This window comes from Bos indicus x Bos taurus, chromosome 19 (genome assembly GCF_003369695.1).
Source record: "Bos indicus x Bos taurus breed Angus x Brahman F1 hybrid chromosome 19, Bos_hybrid_MaternalHap_v2.0, whole genome shotgun sequence".
Classification (NCBI taxonomy): domain Eukaryota; kingdom Metazoa; phylum Chordata; class Mammalia; order Artiodactyla; family Bovidae; genus Bos; species Bos indicus x Bos taurus.
Window position 1 is genome coordinate 56897001 of NC_040094.1, and position 19857 is coordinate 56916857.

General features: G+C 44.4%; 2 protein-coding genes across 3 annotated transcripts in view; one reads left to right on the forward strand and one right to left on the reverse strand.

The window, feature by feature from the left end:
- UNK (unk zinc finger) overlaps positions 1-10747 on the reverse strand; it is a 32489-nt gene extending 21742 nt beyond the window's left edge. Inside the window, exon 1 of one of the 2 annotated variants that reach the window (XM_027518700.1) lies at positions 10323-10747. In XM_027518700.1, the coding sequence (XP_027374501.1) occupies positions 10323-10426 (104 nt within the window). In that variant the 5' untranslated portion in view covers positions 10427-10747. The remainder of the gene's footprint in view (positions 1-10322) is intronic. The other variant, XM_027518699.1, reaches the window with a different exon arrangement.
- Positions 10748-14034: 3287 nt separating this feature from the next.
- Positions 14035-17492, forward strand: LOC113877969 (histone H3.3). Its single transcript, XM_027518703.1, has 4 exons — positions 14035-14164; positions 14625-14762; positions 14878-15031; positions 15132-17492. Exons 2-4 carry the CDS (start codon positions 14635-14637, stop codon positions 15258-15260), a joined length of 411 nt encoding a protein of 136 aa, XP_027374504.1. The 5' UTR covers positions 14035-14164; positions 14625-14634; the 3' UTR covers positions 15261-17492.
- Positions 17493-19857: the final 2365 nt, after the last annotated feature.

Here is a 19857-nt window from a genome sequence, read left to right on the forward strand (position 1 = left end):
TGTGGTTAAACTGCAAACGTGGCCATAGACGATATGTAAGCCAATGAGTGCGTGTCCCAATAAAGCTTTATTTACGGATGCTGAAAATTAAATTTCATGTAATTTTCATGTGTCACAAGATATTATTCTTTTTCGACCACTAAAAATGTAAAACCTGCTCTCGGCTCACCCGCTGCACACCAGCAGGCAGCTGGGTGGGTCTGGCCCAGAGCCGCAGGTCGCCGCCCGCTGTCGAGGGGTGGGTGCTCCGCAGCACACCGCAGCCCCGCCTCACGGTTCCTCTCCATGCTTTTGGCTGTGCTGCTCCTGCCTCCAGATCCCCTCTGCGCTGTGCCTCGCTCTGCAGGGAAGTTTCCTGCCCTGCCCAGGGGTGTTAATGGCCTCCTCCTCTGTGCTTCCACCACACTGTTTGAACCCGGCTGGTATGGCCCCACCATAGAGCATTTCAACTGCTCTGTACACAGCCACGTTTGCTCATCTTTGTACCCTTGCACAAAGCCAGCTTGCAGCAGGTGTTCAAGACACGTTTGTCCAAGAAAAAGCAAAAACATTAAAGCATCCCAAATGGTGTAAGCCTGGTCCACAGAAGCTGTGCACTAACCTAGCGAAACACTGAGAGGCAACTTAGATGTTTCTCCTGATGATTAAGAAACCAGTAACTTCTCTAGCTACCTTCCCCACAGTGTCTGCACGGCCATGCTTCTCACATTCAACGCTAAATTTAAGATCTTCAGCCTTACAAGCAGACTAGAAAAGCAACCAGTGGGATGGCCTGCTCTGTAGTTGTTGCTGGGAATGTGCAAAGATAAACAGAGATACGTTAAGTGAAAGAAAAAAATACATAAATATAACCAGACAACTAGCTAAACTATATACAGAAAGAAAAACTGGAAAAGAAAAATACATCCAGTATTAACAGTTGATTTTAGTGGTTATCATGACTTTTCTTTACCGTAACTTGATGTTTAAGATAAAGAACTTGTTAGGAAAGAAGTCTACAATTTTACTGACAACTTGACAGGGAATCCTATCTGATCCAAAATTAAATAAAAGATATATGTTGCTAATAAGTCAGAAGAGTTAAGTTAAAAGTCAACTGTGGTAAACTTTTTTGTAAAATGAATGACTCCTAAAACGTCATCCTGCTTCTGATACGTATCTTAGTGGATTCACATGTAGGACAGTCAGATCTGAACAAAAAGGCACACGGGCAAGACAATGATGGCCTCTGGAGAAGCAACAGAAGAGATGGTGCGGCAACACTAGGTGGGCTCAGGACTCCCAACGTGCACAGTGAACCGCAATCTATGAGCCCAACAAAAAGGAGACAACAGACTGAGCCAACAGAAGCAGCCCACCCTGGACGCCTCACAGCCTGGAGGTCGCGGGCCCTGCTCCTGGGAGCACGGCTGTTCTCCTAGCCAGTCAGTGGTCACTGCTCCTAAGCCTCCCAACGGGGGCCACAGAGATCTGGCAACATGACAGATGTACCCATGTCCCTAATAAGTCACCACTGTTCATCTTTATTACAGCTAGTCTTATAAAATCTGACTTTTGTCTGTTTCAGGCAATATACAAGCTTTATCATGGAAAAAGAAATCTTAAAATCCAACAAACAAATCTGTTCTTAAAAATTCCCTGTTGAGACCTAGTCATAACATGACAGGATTCCGAAACTAGCAAAAGGAAAAACAAACAAGCCCCCTCCTCACCAACCCCGGCAAAAACTCATTATTGTAGTGTTCAAAGGTTCAAATGACACTTATCTACTAATATAATCTACTGTTTTCCATATTCATATTAACCTTACTGGCTACTTTTTTTTTCTCTCATATATAATTCCTATAAAGAAATTTGGTTACAGAACTCATACTTCATGGTTTACCAAAGATTCTTCCTTTTTAAGTTTGAGAATAAAATCCTTAATTTCAAGAATATTATAACAGCAGATAAGCAGAACATTAAGAATCCTAAATTATTTATCTGTGTGTGTGTAAGTATTTCTTACAATTTGCGAAGAAATCTTCCCTCATTTTTGAAAAACGTTAGGTAAACTATTAGCAGTTCTAGATTCAACGTTTATAAAGATCTACAAACACATTCTGTTTCACACCCAACATAATCCAGAAACCATACAACAGTATAACAATGACCACACCAGTAGGATTTGCCACCCCCTCCCAGTCCAGTGTTCTTGCCTGGAGAATCCCAGGGACAGGGGAGCCTGGTGGGCTGCCGTCTCTGGGGTCGCACAGGGTCGGACACGACTGAAGTGACTTAGCAGCAGCAGCACGAAAAAAAAAGGTTTTAAAAAAAACTGCACCAGGGACTTCCCTTGTGGTCCAGGGGTTAAGCATCTACCTCCCAAAGCAGGGGACACAGGTTTGATCCTGGTGAGGAAACTAAGATTCCACGTGCCAACGGGACAACTTAGCCTACATGCCACAACTAGTGAGCCAGCGGGCCACATGAAGACCCAGAGCAGCCAAAATTAAAAAAAAAAAAAAAAAGAGCTAAAATTCGTAACTGGTAAATATTTGGATAAAACGCTGATAAATTCTGGTAAAGTGCTATCTTCTGATGTGATCCTGGTGTAGAACATTCTTTCTGACAGAAAAAGCAAGTTCAAAGAGTATTTTTCAGGCAAACAAAATAAGCATCTAGTGAATTTCTGTGTATGTCTAAATCTTTAAGACAGGCTTCGATTCTATAACTAGGTTTTAGCCAAACACTTTAGGGCCAGTAGCAACCTCAGAGATATAGTGAAACTATCCTAACAGAGATACATACACAGAGACCCACAGTACAACAGGCATTTTAGCAAGCAAGAATTTAAGGTGGGGAGTCACGCATTGCCAATGAATTCAGCCCATTCTTCACTGGGAAAGAGCTGACACCTGTGAACTGTCCCGGCCCCAAGAATGAACACGAACCATGAACAGTACCAGATGGTGTACCTGGTTCCCTCTTTCTAGGATCTTGCAACGGGTAAAACTGAAGCAAGTTCATGTAATCAGTGGCTCATATCATTGATTCTGGAGAATATGTGAGGACTGTTGAATACTCTGGTTTATTCTTCTCTAAATTAGATAACACCTTGTTTTGATTCAAAGTCTTCTTGTGTACGACTGGCCTGAAGAGCTTCCAATTTGATGAGCTAATTTAGTACAAAGTCTGAACTGATGTGTTATTTTGAACACTGTTTTCTGTACAACAAAGTCTGTATCCCTCAAAGAGTAGATCTGTTTAGAACAAATTCATCATGTAAGATATAACCAGGCTGACGAAGGCTGTAAGAACTGTGACTGAAGTAAAATTCCAATGGATACAGAAGAGAGGAGTATGCTCTGAAGACAACACAGGCTCAAGCTGTTGAAGGAGACAGCAATGCTACTGAAAGCAGTAACCTGGGCATTGTTCAGATACTGAGTAAGAACAGTACTTTCATCGTGCTAAATGCCAGGCGTGGTTTTCAGCACTTTATATACATTAACTCACGGAATCCTCACAACAAGCCCTTGGCACAGGTACTACCAGTATCGTCAGGAGACTGACGCACTAGGGAAGTCACTTGCCCAGGCTCCCACAGCTGTAAGCGGCAGAGTGGCCTTGCAACTCAAGGCAGGCTGGTCCTGGTGTCCTACTCTTCAACACCACGTGGATGTTAACTGTGCTTTTCTTCACTGAGCTACAGGAAAAACAGCAGCAGCAAGTAAGTATAAGCAACTCTCTAGAAGCTGCTGAAAATACGTCAGGGAGTTTTTGACAGGCCATAATCACAATACCATAAAACAAAAACAGAAACGTTAGCTTCAGCATACCCTACCAGGTATATAATATCCATCTTGTGTATTCATTATAAAACACTTAGTTCAATAGTAAAATCTGTTTGATTTGGTTTTAACTAAGAAAACACAAGTGTACGCTTCTAATTTATGTGGGGTTTTTTTTTGTTGTTCTGTTTGTTGGCTACACCATGCGGCTCATGGAATCTTAGTTCCCCAACCAGGGACGGAACCCACACCCGCTTCGTTAGAAACATGGAGTCTTAATCACTGGACCACCAGAGGAGTCTAATTTAGGTTATGTTTGACTTAACACAAATCCTGAACTACCAGATGCTTGGCACTTCTTAGCAGTAAAAGTAAAATAAAAAGAATAATGCTCTTACCAAAATGAATACAAGCTTAAGATATAAAAACCACTGCTTAAAAACTTGCAAGTCATAACACACCACACCAAAGTTTTATCACCCTCTTCCTTCCTAAAGCATTAACTATCTCTCTTCAATGGCAGTAGTTTTGTGAATAGACCAAAATATCACAGGAAGGTGGGAACACCCATCGGCTTCTCACAAGAAGTCATTCTGTTAGGACTCATGGTGGCCATAAGATGTTTCAAATACTAATGGGAAACAAACGAGTCAACTTATGAACACAAAAAGCAAACTGTGATATAAAGAATAAGGAAAGGGAGGGAATATTTTAGTAAGTTCAGGTATGACATGATAATACTATCACAGGCTTAATATCTTTGTTTTCTAAATAAACTGAGCCACCAACAGGAAAAAGGTCACCTCACAGAAAACGCTATGAGATTTTTAAGTCGCTAGACTCCTTTCCATCTTCTCTTCCTCATCAGCTCTTGAAACTGCTGTCAAATTCTACACACTGGCAAAGAAAAAAAGGGGTGAAAGTTGAGGGATTTTATAAAGAAATTAAAAGTTAATTGTGATTATTTGAATTAAAAGTATTATAGCCATTGATATCATTTTAAATGCCTGAAACACACGGCCTGTCCTTACAGAAATGCCCATGTGATCATTAAAACAATTATCACAACACCTGATGAACAGAATCAGTTCATTTTAGCAGAACAGCAAACCTCTTCTACCTCCCACCCACCCCACTAAATAAACACAATTCATTTTACGAAGCTATTGGGAAAAGTGTGCTTGTTCTATATAATGGTTATCAATTCAGAGACAATTTAAAGTACAACTACAAACAACTAGAATCCCAAATTCACTTCTTAAAAGAATCTCCATAGACTTACAACATGGAGGCATTTGCCTAGTATGGATATATGGAGATGAAGCCATTGAGAAGGCTGGGAGAAGGGTGCCAAGGAGCTTTTTGAAAACTGTGGGCTCTCCCATGCTGAATGATACTACCAAGCCCTGACAGGCCATGTGTCTAAGGTCTCTTAAGTAGGAGAGACTCATATATACTGATTTTAAAAATCCTTAAAAAAAAAAAAAACTGAGAAATAACTTATACGCCATAAAAAGTCACCATTTTAAAGTGTGCATTTCGGTGGTTTTTAGTATAACCATCAACATGGTCTGATTCCAAACACTCCCACCCCCCCAAATAAACCCCATACCTATGTTCATAAGCACTGACTTTACCCAAACTTTCTCCACAGATCTCTCTGTTGCCCATGCAGGTATTTAAGGTGGCTGGCTGGGGTAACTCTACAGAGAATCTATATGGTAAGAAAACAAGAAAACTACACTGTCCAGAAGGATACTGGTCACAAATCCTTGACATTTTTAGCAATCAGACTAACTGTACTTTTCATATATTGGCTAAGAATAACAAGAAACTTACATTCAACATCCATCTTCACATAACACATTAGTGTGCCCCAAAATTCATCCAAGATGTTAAAAGAGGGAAGACAATCTACTAGGATTAGCCATAACTGTCCACAGTTGTAATTGCAAAATACAGAAGATGCGTATGTGGGAAAACCTCCTTTAGTATCAAGAACAGCTGGATCAAAAACAAAACAAAACAAAATGAAAAACTTAATCATTAAGCAAATATCATCCCCATTTGGGAAAATAATCTCTAGACCAGTCCTCTAATTAAAGTAATGGAGCTTGAAATGCAACCTGACTTTTACCAAGCTTTTGACCTAGCATCTTTCCTAAGGAGAAAAACAATCTTTAGGCAAAGGTCTGGTAGGAAAGCCTGCAGGTGAGTGGTGCTCAGGCTGTTGCAGGATTCTCATTACCTAAGTGAGCTTAATAGCTCCTAAGACACACAGGAAGGAGACCTCACCTTCAGGCATCAATGTGTTGAAAGCGGGAGGAAGTAGGTCCACGAGGGTGTCTTGCTTTCGGGCACTTATCTGGGGTGCTATTTCCAGAGAAGGAGCTCAAGATGGATTTCTCTAAGTTGCTCTCAGAGTTGTCTGGCTGCCCTCACCAATAAGCCACAGTCTTTGTAGGTTGAGAGAAACCACCAGTCAAAGCAGATGCATATGGATGGTGGGGAAGCCTTCTTTAGTATCTAACATGGTTGGATTAAAACAAAAGAACTTAACCATTAAGGAAATTTTCACTTTAATCATTAATTTAGATGATAGCAAATATCAACTAGACGCTAAATTTAAGGCTATCCTTAGCATGGGCACTTAACACTTATTAATGGGGATTTTGTAGGCTTGCCTGAAGGCCACAGTGAGCTCTCAACTTTGTCCTGCAAGGAATTAGCTCTCCTTGATAAATGAGCAAACAAGATCCAGAAATGTTTATTGGTAATTTAACTCATTCCTGCTGAGGCTGCTAAGGAATGCTTCCACTGACTTCCACTGTGCAACAAGTTGTGCTCTAGAGTAATGTATTTACAATGTTACTGCAATTTGCAATAATGACTTAAATACTGTTCATTGCCTGGATTTTCCAAAACACAGTCAGATGCAATCAAGCTAAGCTCATGAGATTTACATAATGCATACACTAACAAATTTCCCTCAAAATCATTTATCTATGGAAGTACTGCTACATTATTCTTGTTTAAAGACACCCAGGAAACAGTCCTCAATTAAAATGACAACTGGCTAGATGAGGCTATAAAGCGTTTATCTCTGTCTTTCTGTAAGAGATCACCCAGTGGTCAGAAAGCTCCAAGAAACCTTTAATAAACTAGAATTTCACTTTCTTTTAATACAGAGCATTAAGAAGTCTGAGAATCAACTTCCAACTAAAAGAATCCAAAAATGATGTTTTTGAGGTTTATATCCACTTATGGGATCAAAATAATGAGGTCAAAAATTGAATTTTTTTTTTGGCTAAGCTGCAGAATCTTAGTTCCCTGACCAGGGACTGAACCCAGGCCACAGCAGTGAACGTGCCAAGGTCTAACCATTGGACTACCAGGGAATTCCCAAAATCAAGGACTTGCCAAATCCCAAATGGTAAATTTTTTTGTTGACCTTTCAACTATACAGTTTTAACAATATTAATTATGTAGTAAAAAAGCCCAAAGTTAGCTAAATTTGTATTACTCCGAAATTTCCCATTCCTCAATCTGTTTTCATAAAACTCTTCTAAAATATAAGATGGATTTGTTCTAAATAAAGCTGCATTAAACTTAGTCTCTGTCAAAAAAAAGAAAAATTACCTAGCAAGAGGTCACGTGGTTCTTGTATTGAAGAGTACTAATACAGGCACATTATCATTTTACTTAGAGGTAATCAGACACATGGAATTGTACAACACAGGAAATTCTGATATAACCACTTTCTAAAAGGGTCGAATTCCTCAGGCCTAGTAGTACAAGTGCCCAATACACCAATTTTCTGAAAGGATTACTTTTTGTTTCTCCTAAAGTAAGATTATTCAAGAGCTTAAAAAAACACCCAACAAAATAATTATCTTTCAAACTGTTATGATAATCCTCTTGGTTTATAAAAAGGAGGGCTCAAACTCTAGGAGTTTGGCTGTGGGATAAGAATAAAGGGCAAGAAGCAAGCCAACAGGAAGGCAATTTTTCTTGTGATGGATTCAAAAGCATTTGCCAACGCTGCCATTATGATGTGTGTGCTTAGTTGCTCAGTTGTGTTGGGCTCTTTGTGGACCCATGGACTGTAGATCAGTGGCGTTCAATTTTAATGCAAACCTCCTCTGAACTATTGCAAAATCACTGCTTATCACATAATCTCAAATAACATCAGGTACAAAAAAATTACACAAATTAACATAATTTATGTATAAGCAAGCTTTAAAAGGCAAAAAAAATTGACAGGTAAAAAAATACAAACATTAAAAAAGGAGTCTGTATCTTTATTCGATGATGGGATCAGTGCAATCGATAAGGTCATCTTTATTATTTTTTTTAAGGTCATCTTTAGATTGGAATAAATTCTAGGAATTCATGCTATGAAGGAGAATAAAAAAAACGTGGGGCAGCTCAAAATTTTATAGCAAATACTGAAATCAAAATTAAAATGTTCCTGTCTTCTAACCCCCAAGGACAACAAATGGGTTCAGAGCCAACAAGTATACTGGTGCCGCACAGCGTCTTTATGCTTCCTGCTCCTCAGACCTCATGACAAGGGAATGAAGCTTTCCAAATCATCCAGGTTTCTGAAGGTCCATAAATCTATCAAGAAAGAGTTCTCTTTCCACCAACTGAGTTCTACCTCTGATTTTCGGAGATAAAAACAAACACACAGATACACATGAACAGATAACAGAAAATAGATGGTAACACCTCCAACCTTCAATCAGACCTGAGCTTTACATCTGCTACTGTCCATTTACTAAGCCACTTCAAGAGCCAAGACTGATTACTCTGTACTTATCCCACAAGAAGCTGAAAGGCAGATTTTAAACAAATCTCATTTTAACAATGAGCATCAGGGACTTCCCTGGTGGTCCAGCTGCTAAGACTCTACGCTCTCACTGTAGGGGGCCTGGGTTCCATCCCTGATCAAGGAACTAGATCCCACATATCCCAACTAAGACCCAGCGCAGCCAAATAAATAATTTTTAAACAATTAGCATCAAGAGAACAAAGACTCATATTAACATTTACACAGCTGTTGATTCATTTCACCTCTCAATTTCAAAATGGTTAGAAAGCCTAATACAGATTCCATAGTATACTCAATGACAACATAGAAACACAAGTTGCTGAAACCAAGATTCATATTACTCAAAATGTTATCCACATTTTACTGGGAAAAAAAAAAAAACAAACGTGATCTGAGCAACCAGCGATTATAAATTCCAATAGGATGAAGTTTGCAGATGTGCAAATCTAGACCAGGCTGTTGGACCATACCCTTCATCTGATCACTCAATTCTCTAAGACCATCTCACCAAAATCAACGGCCGGATGGCAGAAAGAACTCCAGCAAGGACGGACCAGCAAACCAATCGCCACATTAGAAAAGTTACAGTTAACGTGAGTCAGACTTAGGTCAAGAAAAAGTTTCAAATGATTTCAACCAACAACAGAGACTCTAACAAATAAACCAATACACTTCTTAAAATCGATATTCCTAATCCCAGAAGTTTCCCAATGGGTCTTACTTCCGTGACAAACAACAGCTCTTCCTGTCTTTTAGGTATTTCTACTCCAACAAATGCTTCTTGAGCTCGGTTCACCAGGCCGCGTTATTGTGTGCCCCTCAAGGGTTGTTCAATCCCCAGGTTCCAAATTTCTAGCAAGACTGAGGTACACTTGGGGATCCTTCTAGGCTTGTACACGACTTGGGAGCCCAAGGGGGATGTCCGGTACTCAAAGAACTTCAGGGAAGATGGAAACCAGCATTTTACTCGACAGGAGGACCTGCCTCTTTTTCTCACTTTCTCCCAAAGCATCTAGCTCTAGGTAGTTGCTTAGAAGTACCCTGAAGGGAAATAAAGAGAAGACAGGGGACCTCCACTTAAGATACAAGCAGATTCTCAGGAAGAGGTTTTTCATCTCACTAGACTTGTAGAGTCAGCATTTGGGGCTCCCTCTGAGGCCACCACTCGGACCCCATCACCCAGGCTAGGGCAACTGTTTCTAAGTGAATTCAATCAAGAGTGGCCTGCGTGGACAACATATGGGCCTTGCGGTCACAAAAGGCCTCTGGTTCCTAGTACGTGGGTCGCCTGACAGGACTTCACGCTAACCGTCCATTCATAAGCGGGTCTAAGGTTGGCCACTTAGGAACTCATCCTGGTCGCGTCTTGGACTTCTTATCGCCCCCAAAAGTGCCTGGGACTGTGGTTTTTACGGTCTGAGGAACAGTTAGGCCTCGAAAGGCGCCGGCCTACGAGGTGTGCACTCCGCATCCCAAGCTCCCGCCTTCCCAAATCGGCGCCGGAGACCGGGTTTCCCGCCCCTCAGCCGGACCAAAGGTTGGTGGCAGTTGTAGGCAGTTGGGACCGGCCCCAGCAGGTTGGAACCGGTCTGGGCCGGGCCGGAGGAGGAAGGGGGGGAGGGAGAGGCCGCCTCGCGCTCTCCCTGCGCGCGTGACTCACGCTGGCCGCTGACGTCAGGCGTGCGCGCGCGGCAGGGGGGGGGGGCTCTACGTACGTGTAGTGCTGCGGTTTCTCGGGCTGTGCCTGCAGCACCTGAGCGGTAGCGGCCGGGGGCGCCGAGGAAGCTGCGGAGCCGCCGGGCCCGGGGCCCTTCGACATGGTCCTGTCTTCCTGCCTCTTCGCCGCTCCCCTTTTATTATTCAGTCTGCGCGGTCCGTGCCGAGGCCCTAGTGCGGCTGCGCCGCGCCACGAGAACGTGAAGACCCCCCGCGCGGCAGCAAGGCTTGCTGGGAGTTGTGGTCCAAGGTTCGGCTGGAATTTTACCGCCGGCAGAGGGTTGCTGCCGAAGGAACAGACCACAATACCCAGAGAGCCTTGCGGGCGGTGTCCCGGATGCTGAGAGCCCGCGACGGTTTGTGGGGCTTGCAGTCCAGTTGCGTTACTTCTTAACTGCGTTTCCAGGTTCGTAGGGGAGCCTTTGCCTGCAATTGGAGCCCTTGGGGTCGAAAAGGTCCAGAGCTAGGGAGGGCCTAACGACTGCTGTGAAACTGTTCCAAGTGTAATTTCACTCTCAACAGAATAATGATTACCTCGCCTCCGTGCTTATCCCAGCTTGGGCTCTGTTCTGATGCGGGTCCCTAGCAGTGGGCCTTGGAGCTGCAGGCACCTGAAGTCCGCCAACATCCTCATTCCTGCGGCGGGACCAAGCGTGAAGGAAAGTTGGCCTGCTGGAAGTCAGCTTGAGAAAGCTTTGCCAACGAAGAGCGATACAACACAATACTCTGTTCCCGCGCCTTTACCGGGGCGCTCCATAAACCTTTACCAGCCCTGAAACCTGGAACTCCACACGACTTGAGTCCCCCAACTCGACACCTGGCCCGACCAACGTGTTTCCAGTACGTTAGGGGCCAAGAACGAATTTAATCTCCGTCTAGCATAGTCTCAGGTACACTGGCAAGTTGCAGGAGTGTCGAAAAGCATCAGAGGAAGGGCCTGGGTTTGAGTAGGGAGTACGATTTATAACCCACTCCACTCTCGTGCTCTGGCCCTCAGCCTTTCTACTGGGGAAAATGTCTCCTCCCCTCTTCCCGCCAGTTGGGCGAAGTTCTTCACAGATATTTTAACATTTTGTTAACAAAGTTAACATTTAACTTTGTTTTCCATGTTGAATCTACTCAAAACCCTGTTGTACAGGCTAATTACATTTTGTTAGATAATGTTAAATAATGATAATCTCATTAAAGAAACATTCGATTAACCTTAAGGGTGAAGCCCTGTCGGCTGAATGGAAATTTTTCATGTTTGAGATTGATACATATCTATTTTATGTTGTTCCGAGTAACTTCATATCAGAAGCCAAACCCAAGTTGAGAAACGTATTTCTTAAACAGACCAAATCAATTGTTTAAGCACTAGGGGTGTTTGAAGATGAAAAATTCCGAAAGGACAAAAAAGTTGTGTAAATTATGGTGTATGGCTTTAATCCTATTGTTAAATTCAAGTAATCAACTTATAGGTTATTCTCCAAAATACCCAAATGTGATTTGATTGAAGAAATACAGTTCAGCGTGCTAGATTTTAAATGAGTGTATACCATGAGCTTCAGAGTGTGTACTAGTAGAATTGAGAGATGATATCATCCAAACCGCTTAATTTAGAGAAGAGGAAACCGAAACTCAGAGAGGTTAAGAAACTTGTGCAAAGTTACTCAGCAAGTACGTGACAGAACAGGAATTAGGACAGTAACCTACATGCTGCCTCATATTCTGCATTGTTTTGATTGTATTAGCATTTTCGGTTGTTCCCTATTTTTGTGTTGTTTTTGCTCCTTTGCATTCACTTAGGGTTAGGAAAAAGAAAAACCTAGTGATAAGACTGCCAAGTAAGAGGGACAGATTCTTTCCACTAATCATTCTTAAAGGGATGCATGTAAATCCATACCTAGTTTAGTTTATCTCTAATAATTAGCAAAACTGGAGGCAGGGATGGGCGAGGGTGTGGGGTGGGGATGGATCACTACTGTATTCTGTAGAAAGCATGAGACAGCTAGGGTTCTGGAATTCCTAGAAAAGCCTCGGAACACAAAAGTGGGTGTTAATTTAGGATCCTGTTCCTTCTCCAGGCCATCTGAGCAGTCAAAAAAAGATGGCAGTGTATTTTTCTGGTTAAATTCAAGGACACTTGACAGTCTTTTACCTGAGATATAATCAGTGCCGTGTTTTTCAGCTTTACACAATTTCTGAGAACAGGGCAAGAACCTTCATCTTGGTTTCTCTTCTCAACCTGGTATGAAATAACTTAATGTTTCCTCTACCCTAACCTTTGAGCAGAGGAAAGAAACTAAAGTTGACTGAATTATGATATAAAAGTTTATAGATATATGATAACTAAATACATATTATGCGTGTTATGATTGAGAGGGCCGAAATAACAAATTTGGAACTAGAGGTTGGGCCAAAGATGTTTTTGCCATAGCTGCTTTGAATCAAACTGTGCATTTTTTCCCTCTCACTTTTGATGATGAGAGGGGTAACTTGACATCATATGTAAATTTTTGAGGTATTGTATTTATGTAGTATAATTCTCTGTTGAAATCTATGTGTACCTGATTTTTCTGCTTTTTAAAAATAATTTTAAAATATTCGGTGAATCCAGGGTAAAAACTGCGGAGTAGAATGCCCAAGGCTTTGTTTCAATTTTCTGAACTTTGTTTGGCTGGTCTTAACCTTAAGCCTGCTTTGATATTTTATATAACTGAATCATCTGAAGAACTAAGTATTAAAATCCATTCAAGACATGTAGGCAAAGGTAGGGATTACCATTTTTATGTTTTTTCAGAAGTAATATATTACAGGATAGACCATTAAATACAAGGGACCATATTTAATTTAGTTATCTTTTGTTTATTCTTTAGGGACTTGGAAATACTGGTTTAGAATTGACTGTTCCCATTCTGGCTGTAGTGATTTCGTTCAGTTGAACTGCATAATTTAAAAAAATACGTTGCCTAGTAAGTTACTCCTTGTTTAACTGTAAGCATATTGAAATCACAGTGTTTTGTGATGGTCTAAGGACATGCAAAACAGTCCTTATAAATAATGTATTGACATTTGTTTTTGTATTTGTTATTTACCTCTCCCCACCCCACCAAACAAAAGAACTGCATTTTGGTTAAAATGTATATACCTGATAAAATACTTGATAACATGATTTACTGAATTCTAATTTTCATTTACACTACTACCTATCAAAATGTTCATGAAAAGTAAATAATCACAGGGAATGCATTTTATTTTACATTGGAAAATATTTGCAAAATTTTCATTAAAATGCCCTCTCCTTCATTGTATTAGCTTGATGCAAATAACGTTAGGCCCCTTGCCCTCCCGACTGTCCAGATTAAGGACCAGTCCTGATAAGGACCAGTGCAATTCATTTGCATTGACTTTCTATTGTAGAGCTTTGGAACCAAGGGAAGGATCCAAACATAGCTCCATTTTATCCAATCAGAAGAGCTGCTTGGTGCTAAACTCTGATTCGTCCATTCCTCTTTGCATTCATCCAATAGTTAGGCCACTTTAACAGCCAATCAGTGGTCTAGATGTCCGCCAATCAGGGAACGGGGCCGAAGCACGGCCTTTGTGTCGGGGGATGTCAGCGCGTCGGCGAAGGTGTCCACCAATAGAAAAAGTCATTGGTGTATGCAAATTAGGGTCCTATGACGCAGAGACGCAGCGTGAAGCGTGGGTATAAAAACGGAGGCATAGGGGGGCTTAGAGCGCAGAGCGGTTTGGTCGTTCGTTGGAGGGAGCTTTTCCCGTGTTTCAGCTACTGCGGCTCTTTCGGCAGCAGCGGCGGCGCGGTGGTCGGAGAAGCGGCCTAAAACTTCGGCGTTAGGTAAGTGTTCATGGATTTTATCTGTGACTTGAGGCCTGGCCAGCCGTTGATACCGCGGGTCGCAGCCGTTGAGAGCCAAGTGCCGACTGGTGCGGGCTACTTTGGCTGTTGGCGCCGGCTGTGGGGGCGGGTAGTTTTCCCTTGGGGTTTCGTTCCGGAACCGCGTCTCCGCCTTTTTCCCGCTGGTGATTCAGAGGTCCCGACGCTGGGTTCCGGGCAGCTGGGCCTCCGCCCGTCGAGGAGGGGAAGTGACTCCTCCCCGCGCCCCCCCTCCCGGAGGAGGCTGCTGCTACTCGCAGCCTGAGTCATTAGGGGAGGGGGAGGAGGCGGCGGCCCTCGGCCATCTGCCGTCCGCCTTGGGGCGCGAGGAGGCGGGAGAGTTGGGGCGCCGGGCGTCCGGGCCGCCGCACCCCGGGGGGCGAGCGTGCCTCGGCCCTGGAGTCACGGGTGTCTTCTACAGGTAAAAGAAAATGGCTCGAACCAAGCAGACTGCTCGTAAGTCAACGGGTGGGAAAGCGCCCCGCAAGCAGCTGGCCACCAAAGCGGCCAGGAAAAGCGCCCCCTCTACTGGCGGGGTGAAAAAACCTCATCGCTACAGGTAGGCAGCGCGACAGGGAGACGATGACTCGGCGGCGCTGCGGGCGGGAAGCTTCCCGCGGCTCGCGGGGCGCTGCCGTAACCGGTGTCACTTTGCGCTCTCCTGCTCGCTCCAGGCCCGGGACTGTTGCGCTTCGAGAAATCCGTCGTTACCAGAAATCCACCGAGCTTCTGATCCGGAAACTGCCTTTCCAGAGGTTGGTGAGGGAGATCGCCCAGGATTTCAAAACCGACTTGAGGTTCCAGAGTGCCGCCATCGGCGCGCTGCAGGTGAGCTGGCGGGGGCTGTGTGCGGCCGGGCGGAGGGGAGGGCTGGTGCGCGGCCCCCTCCTCGGAGAGAGTCTAATAGTGTGGCTCTTGTCCTCCACAGGAGGCTAGCGAAGCGTATCTGGTGGGTTTGTTTGAAGATACTAATCTGTGTGCCATCCACGCTAAGAGAGTCACCATCATGCCCAAAGACATCCAGTTGGCTCGCCGGATACGGGGAGAGAGAGCTTAAGTGAAGGCAGTTTTTATGGTGTTTTGTAGTAAATTCTGTAAAATACTTCGGTTTAATTTGTGACTTTTTTTGTAAGAAATTGTTTATAATATGTTGCATTTGTACTTAAGTCATTCCATCTTTCACTCAGGATGAATGCGAAAAGTGACTGTTCACAGACCTCAGTGATGTGAGCACTGTTGCTCAGGAGTGACAAGTTGCTAATATGCAGAAGGGATGGGTGATATTTCTTGCTTCTCATGATGCATGTTTCTGTATGTTAATGACTTGTTGGGTAGCTATTAAGGTACTAGAATTGATAAATGTGTACAGGGTCCTTTTGCAATAAAACTGGTTATGACTTGATCCAAGTGTTTAACAATTGGGGCTGTTAAGTCTGACCATACATCACTGTGATAGAATGTGGGCTTTTTCAAGGGTGAAGATACAAGTCTTAACCACAGTGTAACTTACAGTTTCCTTAAAAAAAAAAGTAAACCTGGCAGCTATAGAATACACTATGTGCATTTATAATAGCTATTTTATATATTGTAGTGTCAACATTTTTAAATTAAATGTTTTACATTGACATGTGGTGGGGAGTGTTGTCTTTAAGGTGTGTAATTTAGAGTTCGATTGGGTTTCTCCTGAGTAGACTGCACTTGTTTATGTAGTAAAATGCTTTGCGCGTTATGCCTTGCATAAGTCCTCATTCTACCACATGTTAAACTAACCTTCTAGCTGATAATGCAAACACTAACGGGGAGGGGGATTTATTTATAAGGGCTCTAGACTATAATACAAGTTATTCACACCAGCATCATCTGTTACTAATATAGTAGTTAGTGCAGCTTTTCTTTGTGTTGTGATTGGTCTCATAACTAGGTTGAACTTTTCTCTACCAAGGGGGAACAATACCGAACTTTTTTTCCTTGTGGGATTTGTATTATAACTTAGGGTGAACTTGCTGTGGGGGAGGGACACAGCTTCAGCTTATGGAATCTCTGCCAGTTAAAATGGTGTTCATGTGGCATAGGTTCTGGGAAAATCACTTCATAGAGATGGCTTTCCAAGTGGTTTTAAAATTTATCCTTCTATTGAAGTTTTTAGGTCAATTATGTATGTTGACTAAATTTACAAATAAACTTGTTTATTCAACTAAAGTGTCAAAAACCTAAATTTGAATGCAAAGCTTTTAAGTTTAGCTTATTTCAAGTTTTACTTGATAGACAAAAGCAGTATTTACAAGAATAATTCTACAAAGCATGTAAACAGCCCTCTAGAAGCTTTTTTAAAATGTTATGACATATTTGCAGTGTGGGCCTACGACTAAAAGGCTTCCCTGCCTCCCCCGTATCTGTCAAGGAAAGGAAATTTAATTCTAGAACTCAAATGTGGGGTTTGTTCTGAACCTATTTGTGAAGAACGTTTATAGATTTTTAATTTTTTAATTGAAGGATAAGTGCTTTACAGGATTTTGTTTTCTAACATCAATATGAATCAGCCATAGCTGTAGGGGTACATATGTCCCCTCCCAGTATAGATTTCTTTATACAGTAAGTTACAACAAGTGACCACAGGTGTAGAACTCTGTTTAAGTCTAAGCTGCCTTTTCAGTGTGAAACTAGTGTTCCTAGCCAGTGATGGCCACCAGTGAAGTGTTAATATGGACACAAGAACCACCAGAGTCAAACGCATTCCGTATAATTTGAAGTCCGTGGCTGTAGAAAGATACTTATACTCTGATACAGTTCAGTGGGATTTAAATTTGGACTAGTTTCAAAGACTAAGGGTTAAGAGGTTCCATTGGAAAGCAGGGAGTTAATTAGGGTTGAGAATTGATAGTTTTTATGAGGTGCCAAAAGTGGAATCTGATACAGTATAATAAAAATAACCTGGTTTCCTAGAAGGTCCATCATACCAGTTCCGACAGTTGATTCATTGTGTTCCTAAAGGATGTTGAAATCCTAGCCAGTGGAATGTGTGATGGTGGGAACCCTGTCCAGTGGTGGTGAGGCTCCTTGAGAAGCATTCAAGTGGTTGACGCTTGCCGTTGCCTGAAGTCTGCATCCTGAGGTTGAATTTTATTGGGCAACTTGGAATCTGCTGCTTAAACAGTAGAGCTTGTGCTTCCAGAGTGTATTTTTAACCTATAAGGCAAAAGTACTTTCTGGTTTTGGGAAACTTCCCATATGTTTTATCCCTGGGTTTAGGTAGTGCAAAAAAAGCAAAAATAAAAGTTTTCAAAGTTTAGACTTCCTTAGCTTTATGGTCTTGATTTGGATGGTATATTTTTTCACAGAGTTCTTCTCTGGGGAAATGTTCTGAAAGCTTTACCTTCCTCAGCTCTCCCCAGTAGCGGTCTGGGGCTCCCCTGTCTGGCCCCTTGTAAGCACTGCTGCTTGCCTGGTGTCAAGTGTTGATGCTGGGACCTGTGCTTCAATGGAGAGCAGGCCCCTTCTGGATCACCTTCAAATAGGGCAGCAGAGAGTAGAGACGGCCCTGTCAGCTGTTTTTGGATCAGCAGGAAACTGGGCTTGCCCTGAAGTTTCTGCAGGCAAAGGCCAGCCTGTACACGGGAACGATAACAGCAGCAGGGCAGCAATTTGCCTCAGGCTTATGGCCAACCTACCCTTCCATGGAGAAGGGTGAGTTTTCTGCACACCTTCTGTGGCTGTCGTGTCTCTGCGGGTGGTGTGGCCCATGAGGCACAAGAGCCTTGAGCACCCTTCCTGGGTACACAATCCTCGCCCCTCCTTCCCCATCCCTTGACTTAAGTCACCTCATGGCAATTATGGGAGTTCCCGGGTGGTGCCAGTGGTGAAGAATTTTGCCTGCCAATGCAGGCATGGGTTCCATCCCTGGATCAGGACAATACCCTGGAGAAGGAAATGGCTGCCCACGCCAGTCAGTATTCTTGCCTGGAGAATTCCATGAACAAAGGAGCTTGACGGGCTACAGTCCATGGGGTCGCAAAGAGTTGGCTGCTGAGTGCAGACAGCAGCATGGCAGTCACAGCCTCTTTCCTTCAGCCCCACCCCAGGGTCTGATAGAATACAACTGAGCGGACTGCTCTTTGTCTGTGCTCCCCGGCCTCTTCCCTCACCCCTGGTGGTCCTGCCTGCCTCACTATTACTCGGGGATGTCACTGGCCCAGACCATCCCATCCAGCTGGGCCTGGCTTCTGGCCAGCAACTCCCACAAACAACCCGCCTTCCACCTGCCTTCCTCAGGGTGAGGCTGGAGGAAGGAAGAACAGACCCTAGCCCGGGTTGCCGACCCAAATCTTGCAGCACTGCCTGCGGGTCATGCCGTTGGGCCAGGTGGCCAGCCTTTGGACTCCCTTTTGTCCACAGGTCTAGGGACAGAGAGAGGCTGTTTTGGCCAAGGTGGGTGGGGGCAGCTGGAACAGCTTCAAGCTTAATGCATAGAAGCTGTGCTGTGAGGAGGGGCCAGAGGCTGTTGTCTTCTTTCCTGGGGTGGGGGCAGCGGTGCCTGCTCTCCCTGTGGTCCGGCTGACTGCCTAGCTGTCCCTGGCAGTGAGGGATCCCACCTTGACAACCACTGTTACTCCAAGCCAGAGTCATGGGACTTCCGTGTGAGGTGTTCCCAGCCTGTCCTGGTGTCCCCACCTGAGCACTACATGCAGTGGCCAGCAAGGGTGAGGACCATCACGCATGCCCAGGAGCAGCACATCTCAGCTTCTGCCCTGAGGAGAGGACCCTCCACCCCCATCCCACCTACCCCAATGCCCTTCCTTTGGGGAGAAGCAAAGAGGTTGTGCAGTCACCTCTGCTATCAGCAAGACGGAGTGGAGGAAGCGCTTCAGTGAGGCTGTGACTCCTGGAGGAGCTGTAAGGCCACAAGTGATGTGCAGAGGGGCGTGGTTGGGCAGCCAGGGTCTGGAGTCTTCGACAGCTGCCAGCCCCTGTTTAGGAAGTTGCAGTTCTGGGACCATACACAGTGGGAGAGTGGGCTGAAAGGGAGGAGGCTGTCTGCCAGCCGCCAGCCCCAGTGACGGGAGGGGCTGCTGGGCTGCAAGCTTGGGGCTGGCAGCCTTTGCTGAGAGGTGTGGGAGGGACTGCACACGTCCCCAGGGAGGCGGTGCCCAGGCTCTGTTAACCTCTACTCCCTACTCCCTCTCTTTTGGACACACTGGCCCCCAGGACCATTCCCATAAGCTCTTCACTGCCTTAAGCACTGAGCCAAGAGCACCAGAAGAGGGGACAGGATGGGGCTGGGTCCAAGGCCCAGCCTTCATGCAACCTGAGAGTCCGGCTGAACCCGGGGGCCTCTCCCCGCTCAGTGCCCTGTCTAGGGCCAGTCTCAGTTTTGCCCACCCACAGTGGCCTGGGGACTGGGCCCGCTGCGGTGCCTAGGGCAAGGAACAGGGAGAGTCAGCTGCGGCTGCGTCCTTCCCTGCCTGGCCGCCAGCAGAGTAGTCATCAGCCTAGAGGGCAGGAACTTCAGGGACACAGTGGGGTTCACCAAACAAAGACAGGGCCTGCAACTGGCCCCTGCTTAGCAGGGGCACCTGGGGCCAGGGATGGACGAGAAGCTCCTGGCGCTCCAGAGCCAGGGCCTCTGGAGTCACGCCTGCTACACAGCAGAGACTCTA